General features: G+C 38.5%; 1 protein-coding gene across 1 annotated transcript in view; it reads left to right on the top strand.

Annotated features, from left to right (window-relative positions):
- Window positions 1-1,523: 1,523 nt before the first annotated feature.
- The window catches only part of LOC131031224 (phosphoglycolate phosphatase 1A, chloroplastic), a 204,249-nt gene continuing 185,513 nt past the window's right edge, over window positions 1,524-20,259 (top strand). The window contains exons 1-2 of the mRNA XM_059219922.1: window positions 1,524-1,962; window positions 2,051-2,118. Coding sequence (XP_059075905.1) covers window positions 1,665-1,962; window positions 2,051-2,118 — 366 coding nt within the window. The 5' untranslated portion in view covers window positions 1,524-1,664. The remainder of the gene's footprint in view (window positions 1,963-2,050; window positions 2,119-20,259) is intronic.

Genomic DNA, 20,259 nt, shown 5'->3' on the forward strand with positions numbered 1-20,259 from the left:
AAACTACTATTGAGCATCTCTCACTGAATATCTTCTTGGGAGGTGCATATGACCTAAAATATTCTAGGAGAGACAAGTCATTGATGAGAGTCAAGTGGCATACCATCACTTTCCAACTCATTAAGAGTGGCATAACAATTCTATAAAAAATATTCTCAAGAAAAACTACTCAACTAAAAATAGGATTATTCAATCTTCTTTTCCCTAAGAAAAACTCTCCCTTTTATAAATGCTCAAGTGGACTATTAGAATGGCATAAAGTTAACTGGGGGAAAACATTAGGAGAACAAATAATATTGTCCAATTGAGAAAATAGAACTAAATTTGGTTGAGGCATTTTAGTAAACTTAGCCCTATTTAGCTCATTGGATGACTCTCTTTTGTAGAGAACCACCACTTTCTCCTTGTCGCAAGATTTTAAAATTGTGCGTAAAAGTGTCTTCATAGTTTGATTACCAGTCTTACTTAGAGTTTGAGCATGAGCTCCATTGTTGTTAGATTTCCAGTTATTTTTATGATTCTCCATTGTGGCCCATCCTTCTTTTATAACAAGATGAGTTTCAATAGAAGGTTGAAAAGTAGTTTGTTGTGTGGGGAAACCAAGAGATAATCCTTGATCTTGTGATTGGAAAATTAACACTTGAAACAAATGTTTTGCAAATTAAGATAAAGAGCTTGATTGATATGACACATTGGCCAATTTGAATGTCCATAATCTCTTTTAAATCTTTAGAGAGGCCAATCTCAACACTTTTTCGTTTTTGAGGACAAGCTAAGAAGAACTTATTTGACTCAACACAAATAAATTTGGCAAGTGAGTCAACCATACTGGCTAAGAAATTCCAACATGATAAAGGCAAACCCAAGAATTTCACCAAAGCGATGACATGAAGAGCCCTTTCTTCAAAGACAATAAAGTCTTGAGTCTAGGGTTGAGAAATCAAAATGGAAACACAAACAAACAAGGAGCCATGTTTAAGAATCACCTTGATATGGTTGACTTTAGTAAGTGAACAAAGAAAACAATTTCTTAAAGAAGTTTTGGATAGCCTCAAGGAAGACCCCATGTGGGACCCAAAATTTGTTGATCCACACTCTAAACATGTATCTTATTAAAGTAAAATGTTCTAGCCATTTATAGACATTGCCAAATTTCAAGATGGCAATACCATATATGAAAAAGATTTAGAGTTCATACTTCACAAAATATCTTGGGGATGAACTTCATAAACACTTATTCAACGAAACTGTTCTTAAGAACCATGAGATTGCAAACACAAATAAAAACTACTTTATTAAAAAACTAAAAAAAAACCACGTGTGAAAAACTAAAATCAGTTGAAAATAATACAAAAGACTAATGAGTTTTCCTTTCTATCCTGAAATTATGCTGTCAAAAAACAAGATGACACAAAATTAACATCGAAACCCTTGACAAAGCTCATACACTTAATTGACCACCTCACAATCCTAATGACAGATTTGAAATTGTAGTGTAGAGTAACACAACTTTCAAATTCCTTGTAAGAAATGTTTTGTTGTCTGACGTGAGCTGGAGCACACAAATCTCATCCACTCGAGATGACCTCTTAAAATTTCGCCAGACATTCAAACGAAATTATAGATATTGAATTAATAACCCACAATTGAACGAAAAAGTAAGCATGTTGGGAGCAATCACAATGGTCGTAGCAGCCAGCAGAACAACTTTAACCCTTTCTGCTACTCATTGTCACGTCTTGTTACATAACAACATACGCCCTGCTTCCAGCTTTCAACGTCTTAAAATTCCCAAGGTCGCGGTATCGAAAACTGTTAATCTCCGTAACTCTTCTTCTTCCATGTCTGTGAGTGCAAAAGCATCAGAGACCAGCAATGGCACGCCAAAGGCCGGCGCTTCTACTCTACATAATGCCGAAGAATTGATAGATTCAGTTGAAACTTTCATATTCGATTGTGATGGTAAACACTATATTGCAGAATTGTTTCAATTCAGTCGTGGAAAATGCTATTAATATAACTGACGGAGGCTCTGTTCCATTGCTTGCAGGTGTTATATGGAAGGGCGATACATTAATTGATGGCGTGCCAGAAACTCTAGACATGCTTAGAGCAAAGGTCATATATTTTGAATTTCGATAAAACAATTTTTTTTTAAATTTGAGATTTTATGTTGTTTTTGATAGAAGATATAAAATCTCGTTTTAAAAAAGAAAAGGTACTGTAGACTTGAAAATTCTGTAAGATTATCTACGAATTTGAAACATACTGATGTGTCCTTTAAATTATCCTCATTTAAGATCATTCAAAGAAAAACCTGTGAAATTCTGTGAGTGCCAATGGGAACATCGAGCAGCCCACCCTCAAACAATTAAATACCATTTGCCACTTCCTGGGGGGTTTTATTCCATCGAACTTTCTTGGACTAGCACATGGCTAAACAGTGGGTACAAGAAATAGATAGAGGGCAAAAAGACAATCAGGTTTCAAATAAAAATATTCAATAATAATGGATCATAGCAATACTTTGAGGTATATCATTGAAAAAGTATGAAGTTAAAAAGAGGAAGCATATAATTATCTTGTGGACTTCAAGAAAGGTTCTTAAGAATAAGTTATGGAACAGAATAGAAGATCTCGACATACTGGGGCAGTATAGAGCAGCAGTCTGTAGACTTTATGAGGAGGTTCGGGTAAAATTCAAAACTCAACTGCAGTCCATAGACTTTATGAGGAGGTTCAAGTAAAAATCAAAAGTCACAGTCCTTTCAGAAGTTTTTAGGTTCAAGAAAAAATCAAAATTCACAGTCCTTTCAGAAGTTTTTGGACATTGGACATTGTTATTTTGTTGACTTCAAGAAAGATTCTTAGGAATAATTTATTGAACAGAATGAAGGATTCTGACATTCCTGAGTAATATAGAGCAGCAGTCCTCAGACTTTATGAGGAGGTTTTTTGTAAAAATCAGAAATCATAGAGCCCTTCCAGAAGCTTTAGGACATTGGAGTTAAGCAAAGATGCCCTCTTTCCCTTAATCTATTTGTCTAGAAGAATGGTTATACTATTGTGAGGTTTCTTTTGTATGTTGATAATCTAATTTTGATTGGAATGTCTGCTCAAAGGTTATGCTTTAGAGCATTTTTACAAGTAGGTGGGTATGCAATTCAAAACACAATCAAGACCAATATCATTGTCTTTTCCAACTAAAAGAAAAAAACATTTTAAATTATATTTTGAAGGGGCATCTTGGAAGAAGTAACCAAGTATAAATATATTGGGACTTTGAGAGCCTGGAGCACTTTTTGTATTCTAAAACAGAAGTAGAAAGACTAAGTAATGGCATTAAAAAACTATCTGGATTCTTTTTGGTTAATAGTAATTTTGGAGGTGCTTTATGATTGTGAATTGTGGGATAGCAACACAGAACTAAAATGGAGACAAATAGAGGACTAAAAAATACTTGATAACAAACAGCCTAAGACAAATAGAGGACTAAAAAATACTTGATAACAAACAGCTTAAAATAAAAGTTTTGGTTCCTTATGAGGTTTTTCTTGTAGAAACAAGTACCTTCTTTGTTGAGGTGATTGCTATGGTTCATTTCTTAGGATATATAAAAAAAATTGAACATATGGATACAAATAGACAGCCTAAGGTTGTCACAAAAGAAGTTTTGAACAAGAGAAAGAAGACTTAGATTAAACAAAATATCAAATGGAACATCAATTTGTATTCATGTCAAAATAATAACAAATAAATAAAGATATTTGTTATGGATAAATTCTCCAAGTTTACGTGGGAAAAAAGTAAAGGAGAAAGAGGAAATATTATCCTAATCATCACCAAAGATTATAAGGCAGATGCCACTTGGAGAACAAAGATGCTCTGATGCAGAGGCAGGGGTGTAGTACTCTCAAATCAATCTAATTGATCAACTCTTCAGCTTTGGTGAATGACCCAATGGTCTTCTCTTCAGGGACTTCAAATTCCTCCTGTCATTACTCTAGTTTTGATGTCCCCTTCTAGTTGACATCTGCCAGTTGAGTAGATTAGCCTATCAGTGACCCTCGTAGGCGGATGAGGTTGGTTAGAGGGTCCTCCGGAGTTTGATTCGTCATCCTCAGAGTGAGCACTCCAGGACTGGTTTTCGTTTGAGGTCTTAAGGACTCCGTTTGAGATACTTTCTATTTTTAGCAGTCCTGCTATTTATAGCCAGTGGGTTGGGCAGGAGTAGAGTATGGTTTGGTAGTCTCCAGTTCTGACGGCAGACAATTCTGATGAATACATAGAGAGATATTAATATTTAATTATTTTAATTAAATATTAAATGGGCGAACTTTAATGTTTTAATGTTTTAAAAGTCACTTTAAGTTATAACTTAAGTGAGGGTCTATTTCTCATCAGTTGGGGCCAGTTTTTATATTTAATTGAAAGTGATTTATTTTTGACACTTCAATAGTCAAAAATAAATAATAAAAGTTAAAACATCATTAAATGCCAAATCGCACTTTTCTTGGGAATCACGCCAAACCATAAGTGGAGAAGATTAAAGAAGATTTTAGGTCTTCTTTTCATTATGCTGAGTTTTGATATTTTGGATTTGAGCTCTAAGAGGAGTTTTTGGCCAAGGGTTTCAGCAAAAGATTCTTTTGCAGTGATCGGAGGTATCGGTGCAAGAAAACGTGGGATTCTTGTACAACAACATCAGAGGCTGTGAAATATCAGTTGATCTTGCTTATTCAGTTGGTTTCATTCAGGGACCAAGTTTGTGCTAATTAATCAGAGAGTCACCGTCAGTCTTCAGTGTTTTGATTTGCAGCAGTAAGAGGGAAACAGAGGTACACAAAGAGGATATTATTAGGTGGTTGTGGGGATTGTACGGCTGCTTGGGAGTTGTGCCAATCACCTGAAGGAGGCTGCGATCTGCATGCTGGAGGGCTGCAAAAATATATTAAAAATAAGCAGAAGGTGCGCCTAGCCTGGACTTTTCCATTAAGCTATCATGCAAGCTTTTCGGGCCAGTCTGGAATGAATTACAACATGCTGTCATAATGGATTGTGTATGACCAGCAAGAAGGAAATAAGGGTTTTCAGAATTTCTTGGTATTTATCAGTTTCCTCTCTAGTATTGTTTGTTTATGTATTGAGGATAAATAAAGGTTGAATAAATATAATAAGGGTTTGATCAGTTTACTATCGAATTATAATTGTTTTCTAGCAATGCCCCATAGTTGCTTTTTGAGCTTGTAATAGTCAAAATTATACTTGCTGTTCAAAAAGTTGCAAAGAACAAACTTAAAATGCAACAGGTTCAAGTAAACTTCAGTTGTCAGAGTTGAGGGCCTTTTGAGGTTCTTACAGTGGTATCAGAGCTAAATCCTACCATCCTAAGGGTTTAGCAGTTACATGCAGTCACAGGAAGCGGGTTCACACAGGTATTACACACGCAGAAGAGCCCCCCTTGAAGGAGAACAAAGCATTAACAGACAGTCCGATACTATGGGTGACAGGCATGCAGGCAGTCCACCCAGAGGCCACAGAGCTGAGGATGAGGAGACAAGAGAATTTTTTAGGACTATGGCTACGGGGCAGCAGCAGGTTGCTCAGGCTTTATAGACACTCACCACTGTGATGGAGCGTATGAATCCTCCAAACCGACCCAATCAGGACCCAGAGGATAACAGGAGTGTAGCCAATATTCCTAGACCTCACAGGGCAGCTACACGCACAGTTGATAGGCCTTCAAGGCCTAATTTCTTGGTAGAAGAACCTGAGGATGTTGATAGAGCTGAGGCAAAGCCTGTCTTTGTTGATAATGTTATGACGGTACATGATGAGTGGAGTCTTCTTCCACTTGATGTTAGGCAGAATCTGAATTTTGATCAGTTCATGAGGCAAAAACGGGAGGTAGAGAGAAACAGGCAAGAGAGGAGGCCTCGTTTCGAACATAGAGATCTTGAGTTTGCCACAAGCAAGCTCACTCTACCTTATTATGATGGCAGCGGTGCAGTTACAGCTAGGTCCTGGATCCATAAACTAGATACATACTTCACACTGAGACCCATGATTGAAAGGGATGCAATTAAGTTTGCAACCTTACACTTGGACGGTATTGCACATGAGTGGTGGCATAATGGACTCATCACTCTCCAACATGATGAGATTACCACCTACCAGGAGTCTGTTGATTTGTTAGTAGAGGTTTGATAAGAAAGATCCCGAGTCTTACTTCTGGGACTTAGCACAACTGAAACAAATAGCGAACTTGGAGGCGTATGTTTCAGAGTTTTTGAAATCGTCATGCATGGTAAATAACATGTCAAATCAGCGGTTAGTAGTCTTTTTTATAGAGGGACTCATGGAGCCTTTGCGAGGTTGGGTAAAAGCATTTGATCCCCCAACACTTCTACTTGCCATTAAAAAGGCATGGAGTATGGATGTGACAGCCACTCGGAATAAATTTGGGTCAAAAGGATCAACATCTTTCAAAGATAATAAGGATTTCAGCAAAGGGAAAGAAAAATCAGACTTTAGAAATGATTACAAACCAAAGCCAACAGCCCCCCCCTTAGATCATGAGACACTTAACGATTTAAGGCAGAAGAAACTATGTTTTTATTGCAAAGGTCCATATGATGCCAACCATGACTGTCCATTGAGGCCTAAGGGCAGGGCAAACAAAGTAATGTGGGCATATTATGAAGATTTAGAAGCTGATCATGAAGGTCAGCCTGCTGGTTATGATAATTTAGAGGCTTAAAATGACACACAGGGTCCTCCGAGACTTGACAAGATGGATGCAAAAGGTGATGAACACCTTAAGGAGGCACTTCTCACGAGTATTCAGCAGGAAGGGTCATTCAGAATGAGAGGAGTACATGCTGGTCAGAAAGTTATTACCCTGCTGGATACCGGAGCCACACATAACTTTATTGATGCCAGGTTAGTGTAGAAGAGAGGAATCCAAACAGAGGAGTTTGAGGGAATCCGTGTGAGGGTGGCAGATGGCTACACATTAAAGTGCAATAGGATGATTACACAACTCCCATTGCGTGTAAACAACTATGAGTTCAAGACTGATTTCTATGTGGTTCAGATGGGAGATACAGATTTGGTCCTTGGTATGAAGTGGTTGCATGAACTAGGAAAGTTTACACTTGACTTGCAGGAGATGGAGATGTCTTTCACCGTTGATGAAAAGACACATGTGTTGAAAGCGATTAAGGACAACAATTACAAAATGATTACACTCAGGCGGATGGAGAGGCTTGTACGCCATGATCAGACTGAGTGGGCAGTAGCGTGTATGATCATGCCCATACAACAAGATGCTCAGAAAGTTGAATATCATCCTGACATTCAGATACTAAGAACCAAACATAACAAGGTTTTCAGTGACATACCATCAGGGAGGCCACCAGATAGGGGTTTTGAGCACACCATTGAGCTAGAGGAGGGTGCGAAGCCAGTAATGATTACTCCATATAGACATCCGAAGCGCCTGAAAGATGAAATAGAGAAAACCATACAGGAGCTTCTGGCCATGGGACATATTCGGCCTAGTAAGTCCCCCTTTGCTTCTTCAGTTGTTTTGGTGAAGAAGAAGGATGGCACATTGCGGATGTGTATTGATTACAGGGTCTTTAATAAGCGGATGATCAAAAACAGATATCCCATTCCGCGTATTGATGAGCTCATAGATGAATTACATCGGGCCTGTTATTTTTCAAAGATTGATTTGAGATCAGGCTATCACCAGATTAGTGTTCGTGAGCAGGATATTGAGAAGACTGCTTTTCGTTGTCATTATGGACATTTTGAGTTTGTGGTTATGCCATTTGGGCTAACCAATGCTACTGCTACTTTCCAGTCCACAATGAACAAAGTCTTCAGACATCAGTTGAGGATATCAGTATTGGTGTTCTTTGATGATATACTGGTTTATAGTTGTACTTGGGAGGATCACCTCAGTCACTTAGATACAGTTTTGAGCATTCTAAGTAGGGAGTCCTTGTATGCCAAGGAATCCAAATGTGACCTTGGAATGACTAAGTTATTGTACTTGGGCCATATTATCAGTGCAGAGGGAGTGCAGATGGATCCCGAGAAGATCTGTGCTATTGTAGATTGGCCTACTCCAGTGAATCTTACTCAGTTGCGTGGGTTCTTGGGTCTATGTGGTTTCTACCGCCGTTTTGTTAACAGTTATTCACGTCATGCGGCACCTTTGACAAACTTGATGAAAAAGGGTGCCTTCTTATGGACTCCTGAGGCTCAGGAGTGTTTTGAGAGGTTCAAGGAGCTCATGAAAACATGTCCAGTACTTGCTACACCTGACTTCTCGAAGTCATTTGAGTTACAATGTGATGCCTTTGGTGAGGGCATTGGGGCGGTGCTTATGTAGGACAAGCACCCTATTGCTTATGAGAGTAGGAAACTCCGTGGACTTGAGAGAATTTACAACATTTATGATAAGGAAATGTTGGCCATAATGCATGCACTGGCCAAGTTTAGACAATACTTAGTGGGAAGCAAGTTCTGCATTAAGACTGACTACAATAGTTTGAGACATTTCCTTGGGCAGCGTGACTTAAATGACAGGCAACAAAAGTGGGTCAGCAAACTTCAGGCTTACAACTTTGATATTTCCTATATCAAAGGCACACAAAATGTAGTTGCAGATGCCTTGTCACGTCATCCCCACCTGAATTCTATGGTCCAGATAGCAGAGGATTGGCAACATATTATAGTGGCAGAGTATACCAAAGATAGCTAGGCTGCAGGTGTGATAGAGGGGTCAGTAGTGGACAGCAGGTATACAGTTGTAAATGACTTGATCATCTACAAGGGGAGAGTGTACTTGATCCCAGGATCGGAGTTGAGGAGTAGGGTACTGTGGTTTTTTCATGATGAACCGATGGCAAGACATCTCGGGTTTTCCAAAACCTACAGACAAGTTCTTGAGTGCTTCATGTGGAAAGGGCTCAAGGCGGATGTTCTACAGTATGTTAGAGAGTGCCCTGTTTGTCAGCAGAATAAACAGGAGCATACATACCCTGATGGTTTACTTCAGCCACTTCCAATTCCTGATAGGAAGTGGGAATGTTTGTCTATGGATTTCATCACAGGGCTGCCAAGAGCACAGGGACGTGATTGCATATTTGTGGTTGTGGATCGTTTGACGAAGTATGCTCACTTCTATCCGATCACCACCACTTATTCAGCTATTCAGGTAGCAAAGTTGTTCTTCAGAGAGGTATTCAAATTACATGGCTTGCCTCAGACTATTGTTAGTGATAGGGACACTCGATTTTTGAGCCACTTTTGGCAGGAGCTTTTCAGACTCTGTGGGACTGAGCTTACACCGAGCACCAGTTACCACCCTCAGACTGATGGCCAGACTGAGATAGTTAACAAATGGGTGAAGGGATACCTCATAAACTATATTTCAGGGCAGCAAAAGGCGTGGGTGAAGTGGATTTACCTCTGTGAGTATTGTTACAATACCACTCACCACATGTCCATTCAGATGACACCATTTACAGCACTGTACGGGTATGAGCCTCCTAGTTTCATTGACTTATTGCTGAGTGACAGTAGGGTGCCTAGTGCGGGAGACATGATACAGGAGAGCCAAGACATTGTGAAGACTCTTAAGGAAAATATAGCCAAGGCACAAAATCAGCACAAACAATATGCTGATCAGAAGAGGACAGAGAGGTCATTTGAGGTAGGAGACATGGTGTATTTGATGTTGCAGCCTTATCGGCAGTCTACTCTCAGGAGGAGTGGAGCAGAGAAGCTCAAGCCACGATATTATGGCCCTTTCAGAGTAACCAGGCGTATTGGTGAGGTGGGTTATGAGTTGGATTTACTGGCAGATAGTAGAGTACACAATGTGTTTCATGTGTCACGTCTCAAAAAGGTGTTGGGACACTGTATTGTTCCTTCCACGGTTTTACCACCCCTGGATGATTAGGGGAAGTTGATACTTGTACCCGAGACTATCATTGAGTTCAGGGAGAGGAATTTCAGGAGACGTACTATCACAGAGTACTTGGTGAAATGAAAGGATTTGCTGGTAGAGGATGCTATGTGAGAGAGCAAGGAGATTTTACAGCATCCGGAGTTGAGATTGCTTGAGGACAAGCAATTTCAGGAGGGGCGGACTGTGATGTCCCCTTCTAGTTGACATCTGTCAGTTGAGTAGATTAGCCTATCACTGACCCTCGTAGGCTGATGAGGTTGGTTAGAGGGTCCTCCGGAGTTTAATTCGTCATCCTTAGAGTGAGCACTCCAAGATTGGTTTTCGTTTGAGGTCTCTAGGACTTCGTTTGAGATACTTTCCATTTTTAGCAATCCTGCTATTTATAGCCAATGGGTTGGGCAGGGGCAGAGTATGGTTTGGCAGTCTCCAGTTCTGACGACAGGCAATTCTGATGAATACTTAGAGAGATATTAATATTTAATTATTTTAATTAAATATTAAATGGGTGAACTTTAATGTTTTAATGTTTTAAAAGTCACTTTAAGTTATAACTTAAGTGAGGGTCTATTTCTCATCAGTTGGGGCCAATTTTTATATTAAATTAAAAGTGATTTATTTTTGACACTTCAATAGTCAAAAATAAATAATAAAAGTTAAAACATCATTAAATGCCAAATCGCACCTTTCTTGGGAATCGCGCCAAACCCTAAGTGGAGAAGATTAAAGAAGATTTTTTAGGTCTTTTTTTCATTATGTTGAGTTTTGATATTTTGGATTTGAGCTTTGAGAGGAGTTTTTGGCCAAGGGTTTCAGCAAAAGATTCTTCTGCAGTGATCGGAGGTATCGGTGCAGGAAAACGTGGGATTCTTGTACAACAGCATCAGAGGCTGTGAAATATCAGTTGATCTTGCTTATTCAGTTGGTTTCATTCAGGGACCAAGTTTGTGCTAATTAATCAGAGAGTCACTGTTAGTCTTTAGTGTTTTGGTTTGCAGTAGTAAGAGGGAAACAAAGGTACACAAAGAGGATATTATTAGGTGGCTGTGGGGATTGTACGGCTGCTTGGGAGTTGTGCCAATCACCTGAAGGAGGCTGCGATCTGCATGCTGGAGGGTTGCAAAAATATATTAAAAATAAGCAGAAGGTGCGCCTAGCCTGGATTTTTCCATTAAGCTATCATGCAAGCTGTTTGGGCTAGTCTGGAATGAATTACAACATGCTGTCATATTCGACCGTGTATGACCAGCAAGAAGGAAATAAGGGTTTTCAGAATTTCTTGGTATTTATCAGTTTCCTCTCTAGTATTGTTTGTTTATGTATTGAGGATAAATAAAGGTTGAATAAATGTAATAAGGGTTTGTTCAGTTTACTATCGAATTATAATTGTTTTCTAGCAATTCCGCATGGTTGCTTCTTGAGCTTGTAATAGTCAAAATTATACTTGCTGTTCAAAAAGTTGCAAAGAATAAACTTAAAATGCAACAGGTTCAACTAAACTTCAGTTGTCAGAGTTGAGGGCCTTTTGAGGTTCTTACACTAGTCTAGCCCGTTCTTCTGTCTTTTAGAAAAGGGCCTCAAATTCTCCTCAAACTGTTGTTGCAGACCCTCCTTAGGCATATTACATCTTATCAAGTGCAAATTACCACTGACTTAAGCCCTATTGTAAATTCAATGCTGCCTTGCCTGCAACTAGGCTTATTTCCTTGTAGCCCTCTCAGAGAGGTTTTTTGAGCATAACTTCCTGTACGGACAACTTCAGACAGAAATGAAAGCCTTTTTGAGTACCCATTTGGCCATTTTCTAACATATCCAGTTTGTGGCTAGGGTTACTTTGGAACACAAGGCTCAATAATTGACTGGTAATTCTGTTCTAAGGCCCAATTAGGTCACTTTTACAAGGCAAGTGTGTGGAATTACTATTCCAACCTTTCAACCTTCACTCCAGGATTGCAATCATGTCATGTGGGGCATCCTATATGCAGTTTCCAACACCAATTTGCATCACCAACTCGCCCAATCACCAAACCCTACTCTTACCTATCTCTTCTAGCCTAATACATAGAGATATTAGGCCTAGACCTGCACAAACCAGGCCCTAACTCCAACCCCTGCAACTACTAACACTCCTAACACCATTAACTCTCTATCCACTTCCATTCCACTGATTTTCAAGGTCTGTATCAGTGGAATGGCCTTATTTGCATGATTGCCCACAAAACCCTCAAACCTAGGGTACAATAACCTGGTCTTGGTAAATTTGCTTTAAAACTCTTCAAACTTGGTGAAATCCAATCAAACCAACATCAAAATACTCCTAGTTCATGCCTTTGTCAAAACAAATTCAATTAATGCCAAATTATTACCTGTATGGAACCGTACAGTCACCTGTAGCAGCAAAATAATGGGAAAAATGCAGAAAATTGAAGTCTTCTTTATTGTTTATGCCTCCAAATCTTCACAAGAACCTTGCCTCGACCCAAGCAAGTGATATTTATATTGTTTCAAACAAGGTCCAATGGTTTATAACCACCATTTGAATAGATGACCGTTGAACTTCCCAAAAAGAACATAAAACACACCTATGCCAACCTAGAACAAACATTGATACAACTATATGTATCACTTTACATCTGACCCCACAATGACAAACATGACATAAACAAGTCCAAAATGGTCTAAAAGACCTTATTACATGAGCAAACTGAAATGACAAAATCATTGTGCCAAAGTGGTTTCTTGGAGGCATGACTGCCCTAGGTGCTCCTGCACCATGCTCATAGCTCAATTGGGGATTAACTCGTATCATCTTTGGTGTGAAACAAGTTGATGGAAGAGGCCAAAAGAAGAATGGGAGGAGAGAGTATGTCTTTTGCATAGCTGGAATAGTTGAATTAGAGAAACACTTTATTTTAGAATGTGAAGTTTACAGTGACATTTGGGTTAATTACATGAGTACTTTGACAACAATTGAATCTGTTTAAAGAATAAAGGTTGAGAAAACAAGGTAGATTATCATCAGAATAAATAAGAGATGATCAGCCAGGTAGAAATCTGAAACGATGGAGTTTGTTGTCCCTTAAGGTTTCTTTATCCTTGTGAATGTTGAAAACCATCTATTCTATTCCCTTTTGGCCAAGAACCATGGTATGAACTATGAAGTATTCTGTTCCACCAAAATTCACCTCGAAGTTACACCTGGCCTTTTTTTCCTTTTTCTTTTTCTTTTTAATCTCTTTAAATATTAGTCTGGCTAATTAGGGGGGAAGCATGCCCAACAATGTTTAAGCCGAAGGCATCATCATAGCAACAGTTCTTTACCACTAGTTTAGACTTGTTGGATTAGCCCTATTTCAGCTTTTTGTGCCTAAACTATGTCTTGCTGTGTACTTGTTACTATTGTGTCACATGTGTTATAGGCATGGGAGGATTTATGTTGTGGTTGCCTTAATATTGATGTTTTTTTAATATTAAGCTGTTTATGCATATGCAGTGATATATTTTTATCTCCCTCGCTGGTACAATTTTTTTGAGTAATAGTAGAACATGGCATTTATATTAGAGGCTTCCTCGAATAAATTGATTATAATCCAAAGTCATGAAAAAGTCACATGGTTATATTTTTTTATGCGGTGGTGCAATAGCTATGATGTCTAATTGCCTACCAATTTAGTTAAACTCTTAAATATTTAAAATGCAGCACTATATTTAAGAGATGCTTTTAGTGTTAGTTCCATATAAAGTAAAATTCTCAATTATATTGGCTCCATTCGTTGCAACATTAGTGTGAAGTTGAATCGGACGATGGCTTGATCTTTCAGATTGCTCTTTTATGGGAGGGTGTTTCAAGTGCGACTTCTACCGGAAGTTCTGTTGGGGTTGTTATTCCTTCATGCGTTTCTGGGTATGTGGCCTTGTGCCCGCCTTGGCTTGGATGGGCTGTTTGGGACTCAGGTGGCTGCAGATTTATTGACTATATGGCCGTTGGTTGGATTCTGAAGCTACATGGGACCTCTGTTTTGGAGGTTTGCCTGTCTTTGTTTTGTTTTCTCTATGGGTTCCTTCTTGCTGTGTTTGAATACACCTCTCTTTCCATCCTTTGCAAGAGGTTCCTAGGTGTTTCGTAGGATGCCTTTTTTCAACTGTCCTCAGTCCGTCCTATTGAGGGGGACCATTCCTCTGTTACGGGGAAGTGTTGGCTGAGTTTGTTGGGATGGTTCCTGTTGGGGGTTTTGATAGCCCTTTTTCTTGAGGCTAGTGTGCTTTTTTATCTTTCCTTGTTGCTGGGTCTCTTTCCTATTTCTCCTATAGAGGTGGAGAGTTTGGTGGAGCCAGTTTGTAGGGATTCTGATTGGATCAGGCCTCTTCTTTTTTGTAAGGTTGTGGGTGCCTCTTCAAAACCCAGCTGTCCAACAAAGCTTCACTGTGCCTTCTCTTGGTTGCTGGATTTTGGTTTGTGGCTAGCAGATTGGGTCTCTCTATGGATGATTTCCCTCTTTTCAGCCCCTATGGAGGTGGGTCACTATCCTATTGAGGTGGATGAGTGTTTTGCTGTTAAAGGTGTGATCAAATACTTTGGGATTGCTGGTTGTTTCTTGGTGATTTTGGGAGCCATTTTAAAACCCAAATCGAAGGTTAGGGGAGCCTTTCAAAATTCCCTTGCTTATGTCTGGCTGGATGCTGACAGTTTTGAAGGGCCCAACTTAGATCGTATTAGTTTTTGGTTAAGGCCCAGGCTAGCCTTTTGATGCCTGAATTTTCTGTATATGGGTTGGGGAACCGAAAAATCCCTGATGTTTGGATGAGGGAGTCTATCGACTTCAGCTAAAGGCTTAGGTTGTGTTGCTAGCAGGTTTTGTATTGATTTTCTCTTAGTTTGGCTGGCTTATTTCTGCTTGTGGTTGTGTTGGCTTTTGACTGGCACTAGCCAGATTTGTTGATGTGGTCTGCTGATTTTATTTGCCTATCTTTTTTGGCAGAAGTTTCATTGTAGGTTCCAGATCTTGGTAAAATCTAAGGGTTTCGTGTTTCGGGTCCCTTCAAAGCCTGTTGTATGGGGTTTCGGGTCCCCCTCAAAACCTGTTTTTCCCTTAATCAAAAACATAGTTGTTATTATATGTGTTACAAACTGTTATTTGATTGGATTTTCCAAAAAGCTTAAAGGGTCCTCCAAGATTTTGAAATTATATTAGTTTAGCATGTTTTGTTATTTTCTTTTATGTTTTTCTTCTTTATTTTATTTTCCTTATGCTTAACTAAAGTAGATTTCTCGGCATATCCCCTTCTTGCATGTAACCTTCTCGCATGTAAATTCATTGATGACCCTTAGCCTATTTTTGCAATTTTTCCATTGGCTCATGGGGTGGTGGAAAAAGAAAAATTAATTAAATAATAAAATAAAGTTGTCAAAAAGTAACTTTGTGAGTTATAAATGAAAAGATGACTTATGTTTAATCATTTAAAAGATTGTTATAAGTTAATGAATGAAGTGTTGCTAGACCCAAGGTACAAAAAGGTGAGTGAAAAAGGACACAATATTATATTTTAATAACTTCAAAGGAATAATTATAAAAAATAATATCAAATTATTTCCTCAAAAAAAGTTATAAAAAGGAAAATATGTTTTTGAAATGGATCTTCTTGCTCATTTGAATAATTTCATTTCCTAAGAATGAATGCAGATTTTTCTTTCTTCTTGAGGAGGAAAACTCTTTGGTATTATTGGTTTTGATGACGAAAACCCTCCTAGCCTTGAATTGTAGTTGTAGACAAGGATTGCCACTGTGCTTTAGTAGATAGGATTTCTAGATTTTTCAATTATTTTGGTGTGAAGATTTCTAAAATTTTTGGGTTTGTATTTTCAAGTGCGATTGTAGAATGCAATAGTCTCATGAGTGCTGAATTATTATTGAATATTACTTGAGAGCTGACCCTACCATCATGAGATTAGGTCGTACATCTTGTAGGCCATTCTAGGTTGCACTATGGGTATTCCATTGTTTTTAGTCTATTAGTTTTTAATGCTGAAGGTTAGCAAGAAAAGTGGAACCCAAATTGGAGTTTTGAGCCTAGGAATTCTTAGGAGTTGTATTTATCATACCAGCCAAAAACTTGGTCGACCCAAAATTTGTGACTTGGCAAAAACTTTGCAACATAAAAATTGCTGAAATTTCTTTAGAAACACATTTATTTTCCAAAATTCAATGATAAAATGTATCCAATGAATCCGCAGGTGATTAGAAAAGTGTTTTCTATTAAGTTTGATTTAATTGAATACATATCGAGTACAAAATCGCATCATTATGCAAAATATTGATACTATAGATAGTTGACACATTGTCAACTATTATGAATTTATGATGATTGCCTTTGAAAATTATCATCATAATATATAAATTACATATTACAAAATACAACATTTTACATCTTCATCTTCCCTAATCTAGTGAAAACTTGGGGAGAGATTTAAGGTTTTAATCCTTGGAGTCTGTTGTGGCTCCTCTCTTAGTATAGAAGGTTGTGCTTGTGGCTCTGGCTCAACCTACATCTTAGTAGTGAATGGCAATGACTCCGCTGGTTCATCAATGCAATCCAATGCTATAGATCCTTTTGTTGCACCCACATCCTACATTGCTTGCCTCTCAAAATAAAGAATCTCATCTCGCCCTGTCCAATCACTATAAGGATCAATGCCGTCCATATCAATGATCTCCTTTGATTTGTCCTGTACCCTTCTTGTGTGAAGTCGAAGGTTGTATTGCACAAAGACAAGTTTATTGAGGTATTTTTGAGATTATTTGTTCCTCTTCTTTTTGTGGATGGCCTCAAACAAACTCCAATTGGGCTCACAACTAGACGCACTACAAGTTTGGCACAAAATGTGGAGGGATAACCAAGAGTCTACAAATTAAATACTCAAGTTAATAAGCAAACCTTGTTTTATCAAATTATCAGTGGATTTGAATTTTAAATTTGTAATTAGTAAGATGTATGTGATTGAAAGACTCTAGTTTTTGTTACTTGGTGATTGAGTGGTTTTTCTTCGGATAGCTAGTTCCAAGGAAAAGAGCTTACCCCTACTAGTCTTGTAATTGTGCAGTTCTTCAATAATGAGGTCTCTTACCTCAACCTAGGATGTTGTCCTCTAAGTGCATGTCATGAGGCCCTCCATAATTTTTCCATTAAGATATGTGAAGCTATCCGAATAGAAAAAACTGGGTTTGAGGAAGTACCTTATTGCATGGATGGGTTGTTGGAGTTGATTGTTCCACCTTTGATTGATGATCTCCCAAATGGGATCAAACTTAAGACTAACCCCTTGTAATAGTTTCAAATTGACTCTTTGGCCCTATCCATGGCCTCGTAGATGTACGCCATGGAGTTTTGATCCCCATTTACCAAACAAAGAAATATAACCAAGGGTTCCGACACCTACAATTCACAAATACAAAAATATTAAGGTTACAAATTTATCATGAAAGACTATTTTTAAAAAAAAATTCAATTTGAATTTAAAATCGAAGTTTTTAGTTTACCTTCACAATCTCCGTAACTCTTTGTGCAAAAAGATTATGAAAGACTATTCTTGCTACCCTCTCTCTTTCAAGCTTCTTTGAATATGATGAGTCTAGCCATGCTTGGCTCACAAACATTTGTTTCAAGGAAGTCAACAAACCAATAATGCTTTGTAATGTTAGGAAAAATGTTGCAAACCTTGTGACACCCGATCATACTAACTCTTTTCTTTTGGTGTATCTCTCATCAAATTAAGAACCCAAGGGTGATCATAAATAAATGTTGTTATGCTTCTTGCATCATCCACAACCTGTCTCATCTAGTCAAGTTTTCCTAAGCCCTCCAAAAGAAGGTCAAGGCAATGTGCTATGCAAGGGGTCCAAAAGAGTGACCGATGCTATTGCATTGTCAGTTATGATTTGAACTACATTCTCTATGCCCACCTTCATGACAAATTCCTCCAACATTAAACTCATTTTCTTTTGCATTTTTTACTTTGTCAGAGGCATCCCTTGATTTTAAAAAAATACTTCACCATTTGAAGCTCCCAAAAAGTTGATAATGGTGCAATTCTTTCTGTTTGTTCACCCATTTGAGAGAATAGTGCAACCATACTTGTGCCATTGCTTCTTTTGTTCTTGTACTACTAACTTTGCCTCTTTAGTTGCATCCATGAGCAACCTCCCACTTAAGTCTTTCCGAGAAGGTTCCTTGTAGCCTTTTCTTGCTATTGTTGATGCAATTACCAAATTCTCCCAATAAGGATTGCTTGCTACATTGAAGGGAAGGTTGATGAATACCAAAAGTTGACACATGCCTTATCTATTCCTCAATGCATCTCCCTTTTCCATCTTGTACCTTCCAACATTGATAGTGCTCCAAGTATGTTTATGGGTATAAAAAGCTGTGGTGTGTGTCTAGGCATTGTATTTGAAGTAGATGAAGTGGATTCCAATGAACTTCGTATGCATGGACCACAAAGGGAGCCCGCTACGCCTCAAATACTTTTTTTTTCATTTGTTTTTGTTTACATTTGAGGACCATGACCACTAGCTATGGATGTTGCTATGGTTGCCCTTGTCTTCTCCCTTTGTAGTTTTTTCTCTTCTACCAATGCAAGGTGTGCATTCATCTCTCGCGTTAACTCTTCTGTGGTGTTGGTATAGGGCTTGGCATCACAATGAGTAATGCATACAAGAAGGTATTTGAGGTGATTTATGCCTCTATGATATAGCTTTTGGCATTTGGTGCAAACAACTATCTCAAGTGTTTGTCCCTATATGACATATTTTTCAACTAGTGTCTCTAACTCCAATTGGATGAGTGCTTATAACCGGCATTGATCCTAAGGTTGAGGTTGAGGTTGAGCCTAATACAAAGGCTTATCTATTTGCCGTTCTATCTAACCTACAAGTACAAAGTGAAAGTTCTAATGGCTTTTGAACCTTTGTTCTAAACTTTGCCAACATCATCCCCCCTTTAAAATTGTGTCTTGTCCTTGACATGCAAAATAAATTAATTGGTAGGAAAAATGTTGTTGTAGATCTCCTTCAGCTAGAGAAGCGTACTTACCCATTGTGTTTTTGCTTGTTGCAAGAGATTTTTTTCGTGCATTGATCCATGTCAAGATCTGCTCTGCTTCCATCAAATCTCTTGAGCAATGTTCTTAGCATTGTCTAGTGCACTAGTAACATGGGCAAGTCTTAAGCTTACCACCTCTAACAATTGTTCAATTTGAGCCTTAATTGTCTCCCTTTGGTCTTGCAATTGTTGTAGCTAGGTATGTAAGGCTTCGAATTGTGCTTTGATTTTTTCCATCCATGTCTTGCATTGCATCATATGTGGTTGTCACTTGGAGAATTCCTAAATAACTCGTATTTTTCTTGGGGACACTTCCTCAACCAAAATGAGTCAGTCCCCTACTGGAAATGTCCCTAGGACACGAGGACGGGCTGGAAACGTTCCGTGCTGTACAGGCGGGGAGTAGATTGTGGTCGTGTCATTTTGCAAGGAGACATATAGGGAAACTACACAAGACTTTTCTCCCATCTTGTAAGCATACCTTGTCAAGGGGTAGAATTTTGTAAAACCATAACATTAGCTTAGAAGGCCGAGGTAACTCGGTTGCACATGGAGGGTGAAGCCAAAATAAGGAATACCAATGGACTCTTTGTAGCCAAATACATCATTGTTTAGTGCCGATGCTACTATTACTGTTGATCTTGAGAGTCAAAAGGAAAGAAAAGGTCCACTAGTGTTGCAAGCATGTTTAGCATGCAATCATGAGATGTAGCTAATAGTTTTGTCGTCAAATTTTTCTATGCTAATGCCATACCATTTCACGTGACACTCTCTTCATATTTTAAACAAATGTTGAAAGATGCACTTGTTGGTCCTTCATAAGTTCCCCCAGAAGATCACTAGTTATGCACCTCTCTCCTTGATAAGGAGTTTCCAAGGTGAGTATAATGGTGTAGGAGATGAGACGAATTTGAATAAGGGATGGTGGCTCTATCATTTTGGATGGGTGGACTGATATTAGACATTAGGCACTCATTAATGTCATTGTTATGTGTTCAACACACTCTTAATTTCTTAGAGATATTGATTGTTCGAGAAGAGGAAGGATGCAAGATTCCAATTTTAGATTTTGAAGGATGTCATAGAAGAGGTTGGATCCTCTAATGTTATACAAGTAGTGACTGATTCAACACGTCTATGCAACTTAGCTGGATTGATGGTGGAGGGTGCTTACAAGC

The sequence above is a fragment of the Cryptomeria japonica genome, chromosome 4 (genome assembly GCF_030272615.1).
Source record: "Cryptomeria japonica chromosome 4, Sugi_1.0, whole genome shotgun sequence".
Classification (NCBI taxonomy): domain Eukaryota; kingdom Viridiplantae; phylum Streptophyta; class Pinopsida; order Cupressales; family Cupressaceae; genus Cryptomeria; species Cryptomeria japonica.